This window comes from Etheostoma spectabile, chromosome 9, assembly GCF_008692095.1.
Source record: "Etheostoma spectabile isolate EspeVRDwgs_2016 chromosome 9, UIUC_Espe_1.0, whole genome shotgun sequence".
NCBI classification, from domain to species: Eukaryota; Metazoa; Chordata; class Actinopteri; order Perciformes; family Percidae; genus Etheostoma; species Etheostoma spectabile.
The window spans coordinates 18,364,998-18,387,498 of NC_045741.1; the positions used below are offsets into that span (position 1 = coordinate 18,364,998).

Here is a 22,501-nt window from a genome sequence, read left to right on the forward strand (position 1 = left end):
AACCTGAAATTTAGAGGAAGCAACATGCAGTCATTGCCATGCACTTTAGCCTGGATTGATAGTATTAAATGAATACAATGGTGTCTTCTACAGTATGTAGATGCACTCCCTACAAAACCAACGCAGTGGTCGAGAAGCATTTATTATTTCCAAATAGAGCTATTCATATCATCTTTTAAAAATTATTTTCTTTTTCCATATCGCAGGTAAAAAAAATATCACAATGTCAGTTTTTGTCCAATATCGTGCAGGCCTACTGCACACCATATTTTCATATTGTCATATTACCAAGGTTTTCCTGGGAACACAATGAAAACTGTATTGCAAAGTAATTTCACAATCATAAAGCTCACGGTAAGCCTACCTTACACTGTTAAATGAAATGTAGCAGTTAACAATTAAAATCTGCAAAAACCATAGCCTCGAGCAAGGTAGCAATGTTTAGGCATTGTTTAGGCAATTCTTCACACCAACTTCCCTCTCATGACAATATCAAGAGATTTGATGCAGATTTAAAATATTGACATACCCACACACCTTTCATGGAGCTAGCAGTGATCATACCTGTTCAACGTGTGAGGCAAGGTGGGGGCTGATGTAGCGAACACACCACACAAATGGCCAATAATCTCTCTGCTTGTAGTACACCTGTAAGACACAACAGCATGGCCCAGTTACAAAGAATACCAGTTTGATATATACACAATATGCCATTATGGAATGAATCACATAGTGAAAGGGTTTCCTCTGTATTACAGGAAATCAACTGATTCTTACTATGCTGCCAAAATGTAAGAAACATTACCCTATGTGCTGGCAAAGCATGTGATAAAAACCCATTGCACCCATTCCTGACAACTTGTGGGTAAGTGAGAAACTTGCTTGTTGATGAAGAGAAGGGATACATTATATGTATTACGTAATTTAACTTTAGTTTAATTACGTCTGTATGCATGTTGTCAGTAGCATTTGTCTTTGCATCCGCAATCAGATTCCCACCACAGAAGAAAGTGATATTAAGGGTGTAACATTGGTAATCTGGAAATATTGTGCAAACAAATACTGCAGTTTGTTGTATGATTTTTGTGGAGTTATGGGAAACACCTAGAACCAAGTACTCCTCCATGTTCAAACAGACTTCCTTGCAGATTTCCAGGAAAGTTTAACAAAACCTAACTTTGATCTGCAAATCTCTCAGAGCTTGATCAGAAGTTGATCAGTAGTCAATTCACAACAATTAAATTAATTCAAAAAGGGAGAGTGTCATCAGTCAGATATCCTGAGTTCTGACCTGCTCATTTTTCAGCCTATGGCTTAGAATATTGTTCATGTCCTTGTGGAGCCGCTGCAGGCCGCCGTAACGTGACCACACGTTGGGATTGTTGGTGGACACAAGACCCTCCACTGTGGTCTTCAGACTTGAGAGTAGCTTCCAGTGCTCCTTCCTGTGAGGTAAACAGGTCAGCAGAAAGGAGTGAGACAGGGTGACGGAGGAAGTTTAGGAAGGAGGTTAAGAAGTGCTGGTGTTAGCAGTGTCGGGGTTTAAATCATTACTCACACGAACAAAAATACTTAAAAATCCAGTCCTCAGCAGTTAAAGTAACCTAGCTTTAATCTGAACTCGGTGACTAACCGGGAATGCTGACTATCATTTAATGTGTTAGCAGTATCAACACATCTAAGCCTAAAAATACAGACTGCCTACCAACTATCCTAACTCCTCTCTATAAACTAAATGTTCAGAAGAGCTCTGATGTGTGCGCATCTGAAGTTTTAAAGTTTTTAATTTCCTTCCAAAAATCTCAATGTTATTACTCTAAACTACAAGCCACAAATAATGATTGCTACAGAGCCAATGGCCATTGATTCCCTAGCAGGGAAGTTACAACTAGTTCTAACAATATATCAGGTCACATTTTCGAAGAGCCATAAGCACTGGCTCAAATCCAAGACTTCCTCTGTTTCCCTTTATGGTAGCAGTCAAACTGAATGCTATTAAAACTAAACTAGTCTCATTGCTGTAGCAATGGGTCCAAAAAATCTGTTATCAGAAGACACCCACACTTGAGTGTGTATTCTTTGAGTTTAGAAGAATTGAACAGGTCATCTGCTGCATAAACTATAATATATTATACTTTAGCAAATAGTGTGTGCAGTGTGCTTAAAGGCAATACAAGATGTAAAAGTTAGCACCCAAACATAATTTGTCCTATCAAAATAAATCAATTAAGGTCTTAATCAAAGATACAAAAAAAACAACCTTGTTTTGTGCAACAACGATTTAGTCATGGAGCGGAACTGACTAACCCACAATAAATCATTTAATTATTTACGCACAATCATGTCAGGCAGAGAAGTGGATGCAGAGTTTGTGAAAAGTGAAGGTTCTGAAACCTACGAATGGCATATTTATGAACACAAGCCATTTTCTCATAGAGAGCAGCAGTGACAAACACCATCACGAGTTCAGTTACCGAGCTAACTAATCAAATCACATCATGTAACATGGAAAGAGGGAGGCTCAATGTTAGAGAACATTCTCCACATACTGCAAAAGCATGATGTATTTATGCAGCTTAGTGGTTACTGTGTGTGTGTGTGTGTGTGTGTGTGTGTGTGTGTGTGTGTGATGAAGGAAGTGAAATCTACAAGGCTCAGGAGGTTTGTTGAGGATAGGATAAACTCTGTTTAGCTGCTTGTGTGTGTGAAAAAGATTGCACCTACACGTTGCCTTTGTAGTTAAGTGTATTTGAAGCTAATGTACTTCTATGTGATAATTGCTTAGTTATTGGGAGTCGCTTTGGAAAAAGCGTCAGTTGATGAAATGTGTGTGTGTGTGTGTGTGTGTGTGTGTGTGTGTGTGTGTGTGTGTGTGTGTGTGTGTGTGTGTGTTCCATTTGAGAAGCATCAAGGCATTTGTTCCCTCTCTCAAATTTATCTTGACACTGCTTAGAATCACCACACAGTCGTGTTGTCAACAACTGCGATGTGTTATTTTGGGTGACAACTCGTGGAAAAAAGGGCATGCAGCTTGCTACATGGGCAATATTTTGAACTGAATAGTGGTTGGAATTTAACTGATTATAATAGTATATGATTATCCTGCTTATTACAGCGGCAACTCCCAGATGTTAACTTCATTTGACAGCTAGCGTTAGCTGTTAGCACAATCTATCTAGGCGATAGCTAGCTAACAGTTAGCATTGTCAGCGCTAACTGTTAGTGAATGCCCTAACATTTAGCTAACAAATGTGCAAACAAAACGCTTAACTGCAACCAAACTTTCAGTATTAGCTAGCTAGTCAATTAGTTGACCTTTGGTATTAGACAGGTTGACAAGCCTCGCAGCTAATGGTGTTGTCAACCCCTGACAAGACAGGTTAACCTAGCCTAGCTCTGCTAGCACGCCAGCGTCAGTAGGTTAATCCACCAGTGTTAGCTGGCTAGCTACCCAACATTATTACATAGTCAACACACAAGTGATATTGTTACCACTCCAAAACATTATTGGTCATCTTTGTTTAACGTTAACTACTGAGTGGGTTCTTGGTGATACAGTTTCAAGTTTTGCTGTTTAAATAATCACGGTCACTATTAGCACAGCCAGTCAGGAAACGTTAACCAGCCCCGGGTGTCACTCACCTGCGCTCCTCCGCCTCTCCCTCCGCCGATATCTCCATGTCCTCCATGCGGAGACGAGTACCGTACAAAACTGCCAGTTTCCCCGATAACTCCAATATCTTATTTCGTAATACGGAGTTTTACCGCAGTAGTAGGTTAGCTTGAAGAAGTTAACCGGACTTCCAGTCTTCCGCCATCTCTGCCCCTCCCGTCAGGGCTGTGAATCAAAACAGTGGAGGCCGTAAGATATCGTTAGCAAGTGGGCGTTGATGTTCTCCTCTGCCATGCCCCCTTTTAACGAAGATCGTGCTTTTACTCTCAAATGAGACTAAAGTTAATTTACCTCCGTTGTTTTGCGAGTATGCTGGCGGGTATCACTGCGTTTACATGACTTGCACCGTGTAAACTTAACTATTAAAAGCTCTGGAGCTTTCTAGAGACACACAACCGTTCAATAGAATTAACCTTAGCCATCGCTGCCACCTGCTGTTAGTAAATAATATTGCACTTATGACTGCTGCCCTCTGTTTGAACTCGGATATTTTTTTTATTTGCTTCATTTTCCAGTGATGACTCATTCCAAAGTAACCAAATATGTATTTCGTTTTAAAGACATGCGATGTGATCCTAAAAAAAAATAAGCTTTTATTGATCTCCAGAGTTTAAAAAAAATCGGTTGTTGTTGTTGCTGTTGCAGCAGTAGCAGCAGCAGGGACAGACACAGGCCTAACTACAGATAAGTAGATAAAGTAAAAAAGTATAATACGAGATGTGTAAAACTAAACAGATAAAAGTAGAAGTTAAACATAAATGAAATACAAAAGCAAGACAACATTATAATAGTATTGGGTCTAAAATAGCCTATGTAAACAGTGTAGGCTACAACAGACTAATATATAATGTGATTAAGTAATGACACTGTTTGTCTTTGACAAAATAGACATATAATATAAAGATAATATAGCATATTATGTAATGTTGAGAATTGAAATATTTCACCCAGTGAAAACCTTGTATACCTTCAACAAAGGCTGGGGAACAAGATGATCTACAATTTATATGTTATACTGTCATAAAGAGAATACAATTATTTTCCCAACTTTAAAACTCCTAGGGTGAAATATACTGTGAGGGAAAATTTGGGGTTCTGTGCATTACCATTGACCCAAACTTCAAATTAAATCAAATTTAACCTTACATATGGATATATGGACTGATATGAAAAATAGGCTACAAAAAGCTGAATATGTAGGCTACTCGTTTATGTTTTTCTTTCTTCTTTCTTGTTGTGGTAGGTAAAGTGCAGGTGAGACTACATAGTGGTGAGCAATCAATCATGCACAATACCAGTGCCCCTTCTCTTTAGTTTTGATATAATCATGTCCCAGTGCCATCCATCTAAATGATGATCACATAGAGGCTATACTCTCAGATTGATTAGTAGGACAGGGTGTTACAATCCTTGAAATTTTTGCACAACAATTGACTTGAGTGGTGTTGTTCTTAGAAATGACCAGATGATGTCAAACTATCAATCAATCGATCAACAAATCAATCAATTTTTATTTTTCACATGATCATCCAAGGTAGGCCTACAATTCCAGTGAAATGTCATCTCATCATCATTTATTTTATACTAGAAATTCCCTTTGAAAGAACAAAACGTTTTTTTGTTCTTTCAAAGTGAATTTCTAGTATAACTTAAGTGGCTATAAAACCTGTGGATGTTATAAAACATGCAGCCCTTGCTTGGCTCTTCACTCTTGTAATCACTTTCATATCATCCTCACAAGATGGCACCACAGTCTTGAATTGTCTGTTTATTCCGTGCACTCAAGTTGACAATAAACATTTTTACCACTTGATGGCAGTGGCAAGTTAAAAGAGTGCAGAGTGCTACACTTATAAATCTCATCCCCAATAGTTGCTGGGTGTGGTTGCAAATGACTGAATGGTGAGTAATTGTCCACACACACACACACACACACACACACACACACACACAATGTAAGCAGTTCCAACAAAGCATAGATCACCGCTTCCTTCCCTTCATGTGCTGTGGGACATTATATGACACTAGAGATTATTTGGGTGACGCAGATAATTGCACAATTATCCCTAGTGAACATTTCGCAGAGAGGACATACTTATCTCTGAACATTTTCACTCTCTGAACATATTTTAAAACCCCCCATGAGTGCTGCTAGTACAAGTTCGATTGTATAAAGTTCAACTATTATTGAATTTCTACAGGGCAATACTAAAATCCTTACAGCAAGGTTGTTATGTCTTTATCCAGATGGGTTTGCTAATTCCAACCTCATAGAACCTGTGTAAGAGGTATTCAGAGCTGTTACTTAAGAAGAATAACAATAAGAATATCACAAAATACAAATAAAAGGCCAGCATTCAAAATCTTAATCAAGTTAAAGTACAAAAGTATGGATCACAATGTGCTTCAAATATTAACTGTAGAAGTACTGCTTATGCAGAATGGCCCATTTCAGAAGAATTATTAGATTGATGCATGATTAAGTAAAGCTTATTTCTAGAGCACATTTAAACAGCGTCAGTTGACCAAAGTGCTGTTCAAAAAAAGCATGAAGGTGCTGTATAAAAGAACATTAATATTAATTAAAAACCCCTCAAATTACATCCCAATGACAACAAAAAGCAGCAATTTAAAAAATACAGAGTGACAACAGATTGAGAAATTAGTAAAAATGTGTCTTTAGCATCCATTTAAAGTAGTAAAAGTAAAAAGTAGCAAAACATTGAAGTACAAAGTTACAGTTTTCTGTGCACAATGAATTGTGGCGAGAGTCCCTATTCCTGGCACATGTTTGATAGTGTCAGAAGTCAGGGCATGTCAGGACAAGTTGATAATCAAGTCACAGGGAGAGATGTTGATTTCACGATCTTACATTTACTGAATTGTATCTGATCCCATTGACACAAAAAATATCCCATTCTTACTATAAATCTATGTGAGCAGCTGTGACTCAGAGTTGACTCGTTTTGGCATGAACACATGAGATTAGTTGAAATTAGGTGGGTTGGTAAAGTTTTCAGGGTGACGCAACAGAGGCCAGTTGATCCAGTATTTTTATTTTTGTTTGCAGCAACGTGCCAAGCGTTGCCTTTTTCTTCGTTGCTCTTTAATGTTATATCTTCAAGGAGTCAGTAAAATGATGATGTGGTTTGGTCCCATGCAGCAAGAAAGTCACAGCTCTATTCAGATGGTTTGTGAAATATGTAGCAAGTAGCATATCTAAGACAGAGAACAACTTGTGGTATAGAAAACACTCATAAAAGCCTTTAGTCTAAGGATGAATTCATGTCTTACAAAATATATCACATTTATTTGAAATCTTCCAATTGTGCCACACAATGCTTATGTATTATGCAAAATACCATAGGGTTATCACATCTGGCTCAACTTTACAGTTACATTTATACACATACCATCTTTGGACCAGTAGCGTCATACTCCTAACTCTCTCTTCCTTCCAGAAGTATCACGTAATCCAGACCATCAGCAGATTCAGTACAATTTCATTCATAAGACATCTCACCCCTGTGAAAATGCATCACATGAAGGTAATTTACAGTCCTTTATGCACGTTCTGCCCACTAAAAGCTCAAGGTACATATCTTTACATGATCTGGGAGAGCTCTCCTGTTGGTCAGTTCTGGAACAATATTGCATCCAAAATATCTGCCCTGATTAATGTTACTGTGCCTGTCACTGTCAATGTTTTGATTCTGAATGATCTGTCAGTCCTCCAACTCTCTAAAACTCAATAACGTGCTGTTTTTGCTGGACTTACAGCAGCCGAGAGAATGATTGCAACCCGTTGGAAACCACCTCATGACTTGTCTATATTCGTACGTGGACCCTTTCCTTTTTGGATGTCATATATGTGGAGCTCTCCACTGCTCGCATAGGTGGATCCCCGGGAAAGACTTTGGACACTTGGCTCAGCATGGCTGAATCCTTTAAGTCCTTGCTATGGATTTGTGCTAAAGCCTTCACGCTTTTGTCTATGTGTGTGTTTGGTCCCTTTTATCTTATGCCGTTCTCCCTGTCCATGCCTCTTATTTGTTTGTGTGTTTGTCTGTGTCTGTTTCTGTGTGTTGTTCGTGAGCTGCAGATAGGTCTTGATGTTGTGTTTTGTGTTCCCGTATTTCCTCTCTTTGTTGTAGAGTGAAACATTTGATCGCAAGGAAGGGTTGTGGAAAAGGTGCGCTGGGCCTTCTTTGGTGTGTGTACTGTGTACTGTATGTTGTCATTTGGACCAATGTTTTGCACTTTGTTTGGCTGTTTAAATAAAAAAATGTGATCACAAAAAACTGGGAAAACGCTTCCTCACAAGGTTTTTGAAATGATAAAACAAAAATTAGGTGAAAGAAGAAAGAAAAAGATCTAAGGCCACGCAAAAGTCAATCCAGATACCGGGGGGAAAATAGCCAGGGCCGTTTCACCTTTTTTTGTACCTAAATGATCAGATTACATGTAACTTTGTAAAACTCTAAAAGGGAAATTAGATTCACATGGTGGCATGTATAAACATAGAAACCAGCGTTTCATAGAAGCTGGTGTTTTCTTCTGCAAAGTGCAAATAAGTACCTTGCTGACAAAACTTTTTTTTCCTTTTATTTCCTTTTCACAGCAATTTCTAACTTTAACAATTACAGTTAAAAATTTTCACAGTATTCATAAGGAGTATGAAACTGATACAGGTAGTGATAAGAGATGGCATATTTTAAAGGGTCAGTGAGTCAGGCTTTGCTTCCAAGTGAGTGATAGGATTATTACTCAGTTACTCAGTAATTGCTGATATTTCTTCCTCTTGAGAACTCTTTTTGAGGCACGCTCTCTGTTTTGAAACACAACTCCACTCCCACTCAAAAATGGGGCAGTATTTTGTGTCGACAGACCAATTTATTTCAAAGAAAATGGAAATGAATACCGTCATCCATAGTGTTGCACTTTCTCCTGGTCACAGACAAAGATCAATAAAGATCAGAGATTGCCTTTCTCTGAACATGTTATCCCTCATGATCATCACCCGAAGGCATTATATGACATTATACCCTGTATAAAGAGATACTTAATAAGTTAGAATGACTCAGAAAGGGTTGCAGCACATCTGTCAAGAAACTGAACACCAGGCAGATATAATGAGTGATTGAGTAGTTAGAGAGCACGTATTTCTTCTTTGTTAAAATTCAAAGGATGACGCTCACAGTTGGATTACGGTCGTGACAAACGATCGTAATCAAACAACACCGAGTTAGTACCTGCAAAGAGGAAAAAACAGAAAAATGAACATGGTGAAGAAAAAAAAGAGACAGTGTCAAAGATTTGGGCACCAAACAGCAGGGGCTAATTTAAGCTTGGGGAAGTATTGTTATTGTAATAATAATAATAGTACTAATAATAATAATTTATATCCCTTGCTCGATTTAGAAAGTGGTAATTAAATTGACATCAGCTGTCAGTGGCTGTAGACACATGCATTAAATTTCCTTTATAGTGTCAAACCCTAACGGAAGCAGCAAGTAAAACCGGTTGGAGAAGTTACATCACAGAGTTGCTTTGAAAATTACCACCTCTTTGAACAAGTATGAACCGATAACTTGTGTCTGAAATGGCAGGTAGGCGATGAGTGACGAAGGATGGCGTCATTTAGTATTTCACACCTGTCTCTTTACCGGTTCAGATTTCCTTCTTTCTTTAGAAAGGTTTTACCTGTCCTCGAAGTGTTACTTCCATGTTGGAAAAACAACTTCCTCCTAACAGTTTTATCAGATCCAGGTTCCAGAGGGTGTTCTCAGAGTCTCCTGTTCCAAGTAAGGAGGATTATGACGGGGGAGATGATAGGCTCAAAGTTGGCTGGATACCTCATTAATTACTGAATAAACCATTAATATAGAAAATCACATCACATCATAGACATATTGTATTTTTGGTAAGATTTTTGTTGCCATTTTGAACATTATAGAACTAGATATTTGATACAAATGCAGATTTGATGTAGTTAATTTCTTTTAATGGGAATTTTCTTAATTCATAAACACGGTTTTTCCATAAAGAATATCAGTGTCTACACTTTTTCCTTCAACATTTTACATATTTGATAAACTCTCTTAAATAACATAACGGAGTATATGAGGACAATTATATGTTATAATTATAATAGTTATAATTTTTTTTACACATTTAGAATTGAAATTGCCTTGACTTTATTTCTATTATATCCCTACATTGAGTTTATAGCTTTCTTAATTTTTTCTCCTTTTCCTGGAAATGGGACATGATTAGCATTGTACTGTATATTTGGATGTCACTTTGTATCTTTATTTTGGTCAGATGTTCTCCAGGAAATTAATAAAATACTTGGAATAACTTGGCCTAATTGCCTGTCTCCTGTGGTTTTTCCCCCACTGCTTTCTCTCAAAGATTCATTCAGTTGCTTAAAGGGATTTTGTTCTCTGGTAGACAATGTACGCTTCTTTAGCCCTTTGAGATTTCCTTGTGAAATGTAAAGGGCATTATAAATAAAATGTATTATTATTATTATTCTAAAATTATTCATATATATAGCCTACAGTCATTGGTCAAAACACGGGAAACACCACATAATCAGAGAGTGATTGTAAATGTCAAAGAATTCTACTTAGCCAAACCACATAATCATTTCTTTAAGTACATGCCACTTTGCAACACAGTACTACAGTAGAGTCCTTATTTATTGATATGTTTCAATATTGATCCAGCTTACTACAATGTGCTAGAGCAAGTGGCTCACGCTTGGTGGCTAAACCGTAGGCAACCGAAATGTTGTTATGATAATGATCAATACGTCCATAAAGTTATTTTTAGTATGATTGTTTTGCCATGGTTAACATTAACTAATCTAATCTAATCTAAGGCCTTCTGCCCTTGCGGCTCTCATTGTGGCTTTGCCCTCGCTGCTGAAAAGAAAATGTTTAAATCCAAACGTGGATTGGGAGAATCGTGACGCCCTCATGCAAAACATACTATTGACATGTTTGCATGATCACAAGCTTTTATGGTTTAAATTTGTTTTTCCATGTGATGAGAAATGATCTGATTAAAAAGGAAAATGTGCCGTATTTGGTAGACTTATTTTTAACAAAATGTAATAAAAAACAGTTTTAGGAGGTGTTTTCCTGGTGGGGGAATAAAACAAAAGCATGGAGACATTCTCCTAATAAAACAGTAATTTATTTTTGACTGAAAACTAAAATAGTTTGAACAGCACATTACAAGGGCATCGTTAAGATATTTTCTCCCAGGCTCAGTGATTACTTTCATACAGTTCACTTGGCATGTACGCATCTCCTTCAAATGAAAGAACAGAAAGAAATGAGAAAAGAAATAAGCCTGTTTGCAAAAATTAAATAAAAAACAAACTCAAAGTATCCATCCTGTAGACAGATGACTGAGTGTACCAAGCCTTTTGGTTTGGGTCTAAGCCACAGAGAAAGAAACCAAACCGCCTGACAACAGCAGACGATGGCACAAGAGGCACAAAAGACGTGACAGTACAGGACATCCCATAATAGGCTCACACACAATCGACTGGGTTCCAGCTTTAAAGTGTGACATGTTTTATAGTTTCCATTGTTTTTTTTGCAGATCGTATTTATTTTTCTTTGTAAGCAAAGTGTTGGTACACTACAATCAAAATCGAAATGCTGCATTCATTAAATACATTAAAATCTGCAATGTAACAAAATCTTTTCTTCGTTGTGAAATTCAACAGCATTTACATGAAAACAAAATACTCGGGGCTCCTTTTCTGACTAGTGTTTTGTGCTCGAGGCCCTTCCCTCCATCTGACACAAACACCATGTCACTTTTTTCTTTTATATTCTTACCTCAACTACTTGCCCTCTCTGCCCATTGCTCTCTCTCTTTCATAAATCATTTCACAGACTGACAACTTGACAAAAAGTAAGTTCTGGATGAAAACATGAGGTAAGAAATGGTTTGATTATAGATCATGCAGAACATGCAAAACAGCGCAAAAATATAGGGAAAGTGATAGGAGGAAAAAAAAATATAAGTGTGCATTTAAAAATGGGGGAGGGGGGAGACTTACACAGCTTTGAATCTTTGGTTATAAAGTAGGTCAAACAATTTTCACAGCTTTTTATCCCCCTGACCAAACCCCCAAATTAATTTCATCTTTTTTGTTTTGACAAAGAAAGTAAATTAATAAGTTCTCTTTATCCAAACATCCCATCACATCTTAACAACAGGAGTTCCCCTGTACAAACCCTCCATGCTCTTAATACTTTACACTTTACAAAATATACATTCAACCTGGATTTCACCTAATGCAAGCTTGGCTTTAGTGTTAGCACTATTTCAGGAAATACATTTTGTCTATAATGGAACTTATTGCCTACTTGTTGCAAGAGAGACTACCAAATGTAATACCTGACAGATTCTAAAATACCAAAAGACCAAAGAGAAAGTTTTTTTTTTTCTTTTAAATGAGTATCTCCATGACATTGTTCATTTACATTATGAAAATAGCAGCCCTGAAATAAATAAGTGAAAATACTAAAACTGAACTAATGAAAAATTATTATGATTCATGTCAAAGTACAGTGGCTCTGAGAAAACACAAGCTTTTGTTGCAGCATTAAACAACCGAGGCTCTCGACTCTCTCCACTCAAGCCGAGGCACCCGCCGGCTTCCTCCCCTGCTCATGGACGACGAATCATTTCCCTCGGCACTCCGGCCTCTTCCAGACCTGGAGTGGTGTAGGGTTGGGGATACTAGGAGGACAGTCCCTGCCGGATATCACAGGACCCCCAGCACTTCACAGGCCCTTCACAGGGTTGCACCGCCCTCCGCCCCTTGTTGCCCCAACAAATCAATCTTGCTGTGCCCTTTGACCCTCGTCCTCCTGCACGAGAACAGCATGCAGTTTTATGGTGTGCACTGGCTCCCCCTGCCCCTCCTCTTTCAGCTTTCTTGCAGCCATGGGACAGAATAAGACATTTGAGGGTTGGTAAATGTCTTAATAATGTAAAGCCTGGTGGCGGCAACATGCACACATTGAAGCATGGCTCTTGGTGGCCAAACACAGATGTCGCTGTTGTTGAGGTTTCCTCAAATGGAGCATACTGAACGCAGAGCAGGGCCTTTTGCTTTATGAAGGGGAGAGTAGCAGTTGTTCCTGCCCATGGGAGGTTTGTGTTTGAGCATGTGTACTGAGGGAACGGGGATCACGCGGAGGTGATGTTAGGCTGTTGAGGGACACTCTGACTCCCCTCGTGGTGAGCCAAGGGGGGGGTGTTGTTGTTGTTGTTGTTTGTGATGAGCGGGTATTGCTGTTGCAGCGTCGGCGACGTGCTGCTGCCTTGGTTGAGCTGACTGGACAGCTGGCCGAGCTGATCTGTGTTGGCCAGGGACTTCAGCACAGCATTCTCGCGCTCTAACACAGAGTTCCTCTCGTACAGCTCCTTGATCTGCTCCTTCAACACCTCCACCTCCTCACGGACAGCATACATCAGGTGGCTCTTCACCAAGTCCTGGAAGAAAGACGGAGAAAAAGGGAAACTAAAATTTGCACACAAATTAAGCAGATTACATCCTCAAACAAGGAACACATAACATCTCTAAATTTAAAGTGTTGTCTTTTTTTCCTTTTTTTTTACATTTTTAGCGCTGAAGTAGCAATGCCCTGAGGGGCAATAATAAGTTATTTGGTTGATTTTCTAGTGTGTATTTGGTTTTTAAATAAAAGTCTACTAAAAGTGGGCGGCAAATGAGAAATCTTTCATTAAGTGAATGCTAGGGATGGGTCTCGGGACCCGGTTCCAAAATTTAGAAGAAAAAAAAAAAAAGATCAATAAGGTTGAGCTTATCGATACTGCTATTGAGCCTTGTGGGTCATATGAAAAGACTTGGATTGTTAAGCAGTCACGAAAAGCGTATCAACATCGCTAAAAATTAATCAAAATCCCTACTGAATACAGGTTACTAGGTTAAATGTCCTTTATTAAAAGTGAATTTTATGTTACTCGTCTCAGCAGACAGTGGGTAACCAAACACATTTGTTGTAACTTTTACATCCGTGAAAAACTCACCATTGCTTGCTCAATCTTGTTATCGATGGCAACAACACTGGCACCAGATGCACTGTGAGGACAAAGAGAGAGATACAATTAGCACGAGTTATCCCATCTTATGTCTACACGCGTTTTAGATGAGATCAGCTCATTTCCCATTCACAAACAGCACAAATGTGGTCCGTGAAGGACAAAGTGGAAGAAGAGGACTTCACTGGTGCTTCAGAAGTAAACAAAAACATATTCTCTGATGTGTAGATGAACAGTCAGCTCTATTTCCAGAGAACAAAATCAACTGATTTGAGATTTAACCAAAACTGAGACCATAAATGGAGGGGGGGGGGAGTGTCACAGGTTCACACTTTTAAAAACCTACAAAGAGCCACTGTTTAATAACTTTAGAGAGGTACTATGTGACACCTGGCTACACAAATAAAATTGACAAAGTGCGAATAAAACCAGGTGTTCAACTCTGGATGAAATACAGCGTAGACTGCCTTTTATGAATCACAGTCTGACCGCATTTGGACACAAAGAAAAAAAAACAAGACATTGTCACAGCTAATTTGTAAACATTTAAACGAGGTAAAATGCACAAAGAAGCTTTCCGTGCAGAGACAGCAGCTGGAGCCCCAATAACAATGCCCACCGATATTGTTTAAATACCGATATCATTAGCGAGTCGCAGCGGTATTTGATCTCGGCATGCCAGCAGGGAAACCAGATTACAGACAGCAGTGGTCTCCTCTCCTGCAGGACTTGTATTCCGGGTGTGGCTAATGTCGCCGCCAGCGATCCCGTAAAAATGTCACTCAAATCTCGTTGTTCTCCATTCTGCGTAAAAACATGCAGTTCATCGTGTTCCGGCGAAATATGAAGCGGCCACACCACATCCCACCTTTGTTAACGCGTTTCCAAATCACTGGTTAGCAGCCCAGCGTTTTGTTCCCGTCCCCTCCCCCCTCTTCAGGAAAGAAACAAAGAGAGACAACGTGCTCCACGTTAAAAGACGATCAACTTACTAAGCCAAACCAGAGACCCTTCAACAACAGAAACACAAGGCCAAGTTTCATCGTTTACCTCGCGGAAGGAATATAAATCTGTATCCTTCTCAACAGATAACGCGCTCTCCCTCTCTCTCTCTCTCTCTCCCGCACTATCACCGCCCTGCTCGGATGTGGATGTCAAACCCAACACGCCGCTAGACGGCGCTCTGGCCCTGAAGCTGGGACCATCGGCGACCTGAGAGGGAACATCTAGTGCCCACAGCAGCGTGTGGTTCGAACTCATTTGCGAGAAACACATGGCATATACAAATATTAAATCTACAAACGGTTATATTAAAACAAATTCACGTTTGAGTCTATTGAAGAAAGAAAACATTTTTTTGATGAAGCTTAAACATGGAAAATAGGGAGAGGAGGGGGTCTTCAAAGTATCAACTTCCGTAATCACAAATTAATTTAAAATATTACAAAATAAAAAAGTGAGCATTGTCCATGACCACACAGTGATGAAGAAGAAGAAGAACAACAACAACAACCCAGTATGTCTCCAGTATGTATGTGTGTGACGGAGCGCACGTAGTCCATGGTGTTGGGGGCAGCCCGTTGATACACCACACAGATGCCACAGATACACAGATTAAAGGAAAATGTGTTGGCTGTGCCACAACCCGAGTGGCCTGCATACCAAACAGATGATGGCAAAATACTTAAAAACATACAGGGCACAGAGCGAGAGGAAACGTCCATGGTACAGACTGGACTTCAATAAAGTGACATTTAACACTCAGATGCACGCGCATTAAAAGTTCAATATCGGCCACAAAGTGTTTTTATATTTAACTGCAAGTCTAAACTTAAAAATGTGGATCCTAAATGATACACAAGCAAAACATAAAACCAAATGCGCTGACCACATTCATATGAACCACACAGGGCATATGAAAGGTAACTCATCCGAAAGCCACACACACACGGCAGAGACCGTAAGCTATGTAAAAGTCCATTACCTGCTGCATCTAGCCCTGTAAGACATCAAATGGCCTGAATATGTCGGAGAAGTTCCTGGCGAGCAGGGCAGACTGTAGATCCTTTTGCACCGCATGTTCTCCGTTTCTTTATAGTGTTTTGGCAGTGCCTCCGCTGAGTGTTAACACATGAGTGTCTCTGTCTGCCTGCCTGCATGGAGCGGAGCGTTTAAAACCCGCTCCCTCACAGGGCAAACCAGGGGGCGGGATTCAGCACCCCCCCTCTCTCCTCCCTCCACTAATTTACTTCTAGCACGACTCGTACAAAATGGCATCATTCACTGCTACTGTCTGCCAAAAGGTAGACACTGCGACCCCAGAGGCACAATACGCCTTATTGAAAGCTAAACGTTAATTAAAAAGAGTGTTCCGCATGTACTGGCAAAGAAGTCAGATTGTCCTTGTTCCTTTAGGTTATAGTAAACAAATCAACCAGTAAATAGAAAGTAGTCGTTGGCAATGAACATCTTAAATGCTCCCTCCAACATTGCAAACATAGAACAATAACAGAAAAAGAAAAAAAAAATCTAAATTTATCTCCACAAGCGTTTCCATCCACCAGAGGAGTTTTTCAATAATTTGTCTCTGTGTGTGGCCTGTGCAGTGCCCTTTCAATGAAATTATTCTATATTAAGAGTGGTTAGGACAAGATAAATTGTCAAATATGTGCACAAGACATCTAAATGAAGCGTGAAAAGCTTGAAGAATGAAACACATAAGGCAGATAAGACTTGAGACAGGCATGTCAGGTCAGTGGAATTCTTGTTGAATCTAGCATCCAACATGGGTTTGGAGGTGATGCATATAGCATGACAGATCCACACGGCTGTGATGACAGCAAGGTGGAGGAGTTGCCTTGACGACTCGCTCTGTTGTGTGGTCTATAAACAAAGCAAGAAGCCAACCCTCCATTTCCACATCTGGGACGAGTGAAAAAAATGTCCACGAGCTTCGGCTGGATGTTTTTTTTTTTTTTAATCAATCACAGAAACAAGGGACATACGGGTCGGATCAAATTGCCTTGTCAAGTGATTGGAAGATCTAGTTCGAAGTTGGCTGTGATAACCGCGTCACAGCAGATATGTGACACTCCCACGGTGAGGAAATCCTCACTACATTTTTTTTCATTTCTTTTTTCATCTTTTTTTTTTTGTTTGCTGGTGAAAGGTATAGGAGTGCATATGTCATACTGTGTTGATACAGCCGTCTTCTTCAAAGAGCAGCAAAGCGCAGTGCCGCTCCTGATTGGCTGATTCTCAAGCAGCCAGTTTTACCTGCCTGAGGAGGTCGTCCTTTGTCACGGTATAAACCTGGTATATGGAATAAAATCCATACAGTCACAGTCACAGCCCCAGCCTGAAGGAGTTACAAGAAATGGTAGGGAGACAAAACACTAATTTGTTGCCATTTGGTTTCCAAGGAAAACAAAGCAAACTGTACATTTTATTCAAGGAGGAAGACATGTGGCGGTTTATACAAGGACCGCTTGCTGTGTTAACCTCAACATGGGCCTTCCCTGCAGACTGCAGCAGTGCACACATGCACTCATACCCCCTCTAACAAATTGTCCAGGACCACAAGGCAGCACATTCCAACTCTGGACGCCTCCTACCCCGGGGCCAGCGCCTCTAAACCGAGACATCTGTGCCAGAGCCACCATCACGCTGTGACACAGTTAAGTTCTTTACTGAAGACTAGTTATCAAAACAGTCCACCTTTTGGTTTGATACCGACTACTGAGACCTCTTCCATCATCAGCATGTCTCCTGTTTAACACCAAGCTCCTATACCTGCTCACACACTACAAACTAATCTGGAGAAAGGTTTAATCTAAATGCCTTAAATATAAATATTACTGAATCTGATATTACTGAATCAGACTTTGTGATTTATATCACGCGTGTGGAGGAGCAAAGTGTGGTCTCCTCCATCCCTTTAGGTGTATCACATGATGTCTTATGGCATCAGAAATCCAATGGGTTCTTCATCAGGTCACAGATGCACCGGCACACGTCCCAGTTGCAAAGCATACCAACACTCACCATAGGGGGAGGCAGCTGAATAAATTAGACCTCAGCCTTTCCGTCCCTTTCCGTTCCCCCCCCCTTGGTAAGTGTATTTCAAAACAATAGCAGGAGGGTGGGGGTTGTAACAACAGAGGCTTTAAGGCTTCTTCTTATCAGTATTCAGGCTTCTTATCAGAAATGATCTCACCCCATATTAACACATCTGACAACGCATATCAAATGACCGTTCACATACACTAGGCAAGCACACGTGCCGGTGTAAAAGGAAGGAGTTTGTTGAAAATCGTGGATGTATTAGTAACACACAAAAAAAAGAAAATACTTCTGACAAAAAGTAGGACCAGGGATTTATTTGCTTTGACCGACAACGAGGTCAAACTGTTACTCAAAAAGTATGTAAGCCTACGTAACCGATAAGACTGACTGACGTGTCGTCTTTTGCAAAGTTCTCTGTTTCTGCCTGTCCAGACTACAATGCAACCCCAGAGTTTTAAACTTAAATAGGATCAGCAGTGTTTCCAAATATCTCCATTGCCGGAGGTCTGAAACGCCATAGTAGTGTGGAAACAAGATGTAAACATAGCAAGAGATACACTGTACGTTTAAAAAAAATTGTATTAGTGGGGATGAAGCGTTAGAAAAATTACATCATGGTAGCACTCACAACCAGTTTTCCTCCACTGTAAAAAAACATTTTTAAGCACAGGTCCTTCCAGTGCTTAGAGGAAAAGAAGAAAACTTGAACAAATAGAATAGGTTTCTATGACAATTGGGAAATCTGAAGAAGATTGTGTGGATGAGATCAAAAGCCCCAGACTGCTCCTAAATTGACCTTGTGGTGACACTGATTAGTACAATTTTCACAATGACACACACAAAAGTCTAATTTATTACCACAAACATTTTTTTTGTTTTTAAACGGGACACAAGATTCAGGTTTTGCAGTGACATCTTTCTTTAGGGTTAGGGTTCCTGTTAAGCAAGATGTGTCAAACTTGTAACCTAAATACCATTAACATGCCTGTCATGTTCCAAAAAAATGACCTCAAACCTAAGTATTACAAGAGAGCAGATACACAATACATAAAAAAATACTTGTAAAGTCATTAAAGTGACATATTTATCAATAGTGTGTTATGTACACACTGTGAGATGTATTTGAGGGTGGGACCTGTATTAGAAGTTCAGCTGGCAACTCCTGACAGTAATACACGAGACAGATAATCTGGGACAAAATCACAGTGAAACAGTGTCAATAACTACTTGTGAACTCTGATCAAACTGTCAAACTAGGCAGCCCTGATCAAATATGTATCCAGATTCTGTTGCTGCATTACCTCAAATATCAACTATTTAGCTGTAAAATAGGAAGATTTGCTCCAGCCAGTCGGCTGGTGGGCGAGCTCAGTATTGGCTCGATTGTTTTCAACATGACGACGGGCTCACAAACTTTCAAAGTCAAAAGTCAAAGTCAAAGTCAGCTTTATTGTCAATTTCTTCACATGTCAAAACATACAAAGAAATCGAAATTGCGTTTCCCTCTATCCCACGGTGACAACAAGACATTTTAACCAATTTGGTCCACAAATTGGTTAAATTTCACTTTTATTTTGAAGTAGTCAAAGAATATGCAGTGTGTACGTCAGTGACCTTGACACTGACCGCTATCATTCATAAAAATGTGTTTACAAACCAAGACAACGATCATTTCCTGGTGTTTCTTGACAGCGGATCAGTTTGAAATATTACTGAGAATGGAAAGGGAATGATTGTTATATGAAGAGCTACAGACGACATGCTGCACACCTCCATCTTCTCAGTGAAGTAACTAACTACTTTCCCTTTTGCAGACTCATGCCGTGTGCAGCATAAAATCAGATCATGGTTGCTCATAGAATGATGAAAATGGGAAAAAGTCACACACTGCCTGACTTCTTTATTAAAACAACAAATGTTTGTTTTGCTACCCCCAATACTCTCAGATGTGTAGTATTAAACTACATCTGTGTCAACCAGTTCCAAGTAAAATTGTAATTTGCATTGCAAGATGTGTGAAATTATCTTGTTCTGCATCCTTGCGTGACATACTTAAAGCCCACCTTCCTGTTCTACCTTTAGACATGGACACCTCTAGCAGACCACTCAGTGGATGAACCGGACATTAGGGAGCATGAGAAGGAAACAAGGCCCTCAGGGGCTTAATTACAAAAAACTCATGAGACATCATTATTGCTAATTTAAATGGCTTATGGAAGACATTGTTATTTTAGCCTTTCTCGAGGCTAAAATAACTGCCAGCACAGATGACTGTTAATGGTAGCAGAGCCACCCTTACAGCTCCTGAATAAAATGACAAAGAGAGAGAGTTTAATGTGGCCATCAAACTACATATGCAAACACAGTGGGGGATCCAGGGCAGGGGTCCCCAAGCCTTAAATAATCAGTGCCTAAAACAAGATCTTCAGCATGCACCATGTGCCTCCATATCACATTTCACTACTTTTTTCCTTTGCCTCCCTGAGTGATTTAAGCCTGTGGCACTCGTTTGGCTCCGTGTGGATTAAGGCCCACCGAAATGTGTTAAAAGTAATACCGTTACTTCTGAGGCTCTAATGGGAAAATCCTGGCACCTCACCGTTAATGAGCCTCTGTATTCAGCAGAGCATTTATCACGGGATCAAGGACTTAGCCTCATTTGGGCTTCCTCTATGAAGTGCAGGGTTTGGGTCAGACTAATGCCATTAGGCAGTATGCTGCAAAAACACTGGGCCTGATGCATGTCTCAGTTGTCTTTCACTTGGGCTTCTGCCTGGCCTTTGCGAACCTTGAGCTACAATCATGACTTTAAATTACACAGCAGAGATAAAGCTTAAAAGTTCTAAGATCTAAAAGATTAGAAATGGGGTTTGGAGGGTCAACTGTTTGAAATTGAAATTGAGATTGAGGTGAAATGAAACTTGCACCCCTTTGTCATCTATTCAGGTGCCTATTCGTGCAGCGGCTGACCATGTGCTAGTCCAGAAGGGATGTCTAATGGTGAACAATAGACGCCTATGGTTATATTATAGACTTTTTTAATGGACAGCGCATTTATGACGTCACCTATTGGTTTGTGGAGATCTGATATCCGCCGTTGAGTTTGCTGTTACAGGCGCAGCCATCCTGGTTGCGAATGTGACAATTTTAGACAAGAGGGAGGAGTAAGGGAGGAGCTGCTTACAGTTTACGTTACATTACACACTTTCACTGGCAATCACATCATGGCCATGCCCTAAAAAAAAAAAAAAACGCGGCTTTATTGCCGATTTTAAAATCAACGAGACCATCATTCAAAAAATTAACATCATTCTGTGTTGCAGAAGGCTTAAAACTAGCGATTGAGACTATAAACTCATTATGAAAATGTTTACTGAGGTTATAAATTAAGTGAGGAGTGGGTCACTATCTCAGACTTCTACAGAAACTGACCTTCTTTTGCAACCGCAAGTGTCACCCTCTGCTGGAATTCAGATAGAATGCATTATATTAGGTATCTCCCAGGAGTGAATGATTTTAACGGAGTGTGGAGTCTGACGATGCTGAAAGAAGGTGCATGTGTGCTTAGTAAACAAAGGTCAAATGCCAAAAAAGTTTCCAAAGATAACATTGACATGATGAAAATGTTGCCTTCATACATCGCCGTCTTTGAGACAGGAGGTCGTTGCATAAGTGGTAAAAAACGTTTGCCATCCAACAAACCCTCTATCTAAAAATAAGTTTGCTTAAAGGCCCTGGACACCCACACAGGTGATTTCAGTTAACCTGGCAGATTAGGCCACTTCCCAAGGCTGGGTCTGTGTGTCTGTGTGTGTGTATAGACTGATTGACTGACATCTTCCTGAGTAGCTTTGTTGCACCTGTTAGTGCAGGACAAACAACAGCTTTATCATTGTTATTGGTAGAAAAGATTTGTGACCTAATAAATTCCCATCTAAGCTCCGGTCCACTTCAACCTGAGCAGAAGTCTAATCAGCCAGAATAACTGAAATCATCTGTATGGGTGTTCAGAAGATTTAAGTGTGAGATGAGAGCCCTGCACAATGTCAAGTCACGTCATGTCCATCAAGGTTCTGCGGTTATGGGATTTTGCTGGAGGGGGGAACATTCTGTACACCCGTTGAGTAATCCGTTCAAAGTTATGTTCTTACTTTTTGTGCTTTTAACAAAGACTGAAATTGAATTGGGCTAGATTCTCTGAGGATATCTTTCACAGCCTGTTAGTAATTACAGTGTTTGTGTTTTTAGTTGATTCCAATTGAATCTATGACAAGGAAAAAGATTGATTTATTTTATTAACAGATGTTGAATAAACCTTTGAGATACAGTACTTAAAAGGGTGAAATAACTGAAAACATGTCTTATATTATACTTTCTTCAAAGTAGCCACCCTTTGCTCTGATTAAAGCTTTGCACACTCTTGGCATTCTCTTGATGAGCTTCAAGAGGTGGTCACCTGAAAAGGTTTCCCAACAGTCTTGAAGGAGTTCCCAGAGATGTTTAGCACTTGTTGGCCCTTTTGGTCCAGCTCTCCTCAAACCATCTTGATTGGGTTCAGGTCCGGTGACCGTGGAGGCGCAGCACTCCATCACTCTCCTTCTTGGTCAAATAGCCCTTACCCAGTCAGGAGGTGTGTTTGGGGTCATTGTCCTGTTGAAAACTAAA

At 39.8% G+C, this 22,501-nt stretch overlaps 2 protein-coding genes across 8 annotated transcripts in view; both read right to left on the reverse strand.

The window, feature by feature from the left end:
- Nucleotides 1–4,035, reverse strand: part of rubcn (rubicon autophagy regulator) — a 48,824-nt gene extending 44,789 nt beyond the window's left edge. For 3 of the 5 annotated variants that reach the window (XM_032524978.1, XM_032524974.1, XM_032524976.1), the window contains exons 1-3: nt 3,643–4,034; nt 1,292–1,445; nt 565–648 (exon numbers count right to left, since the gene is read on the reverse strand). In XM_032524978.1, the coding sequence (XP_032380869.1) occupies nt 565–648; nt 1,292–1,445; nt 3,643–3,689 (285 nt within the window). In that variant the 5' untranslated portion in view covers nt 3,690–4,034. Of the gene's footprint in view, nt 1–564; nt 649–1,291; nt 1,446–3,642 lie in introns of all 5 variants that reach the window. The other 2 variants (XM_032524975.1, XM_032524977.1) reach the window with 2 other exon arrangements.
- A 6,825-nt stretch (nt 4,036–10,860) lies between these two features.
- Nucleotides 10,861–22,501, reverse strand: part of tsc22d2 (TSC22 domain family 2) — a 36,742-nt gene continuing 25,101 nt past the window's right edge. For all 3 annotated transcript variants that reach the window (XM_032524979.1, XM_032524981.1, XM_032524982.1), the window contains 2 exons: nt 13,760–13,811; nt 10,861–13,201 (listed from right to left, as the gene is read on the reverse strand). In XM_032524979.1, the coding sequence (XP_032380870.1) occupies nt 12,896–13,201; nt 13,760–13,811 (358 nt within the window). In that variant the 3' untranslated portion in view covers nt 10,861–12,895. The remainder of the gene's footprint in view (nt 13,202–13,759; nt 13,812–22,501) is intronic.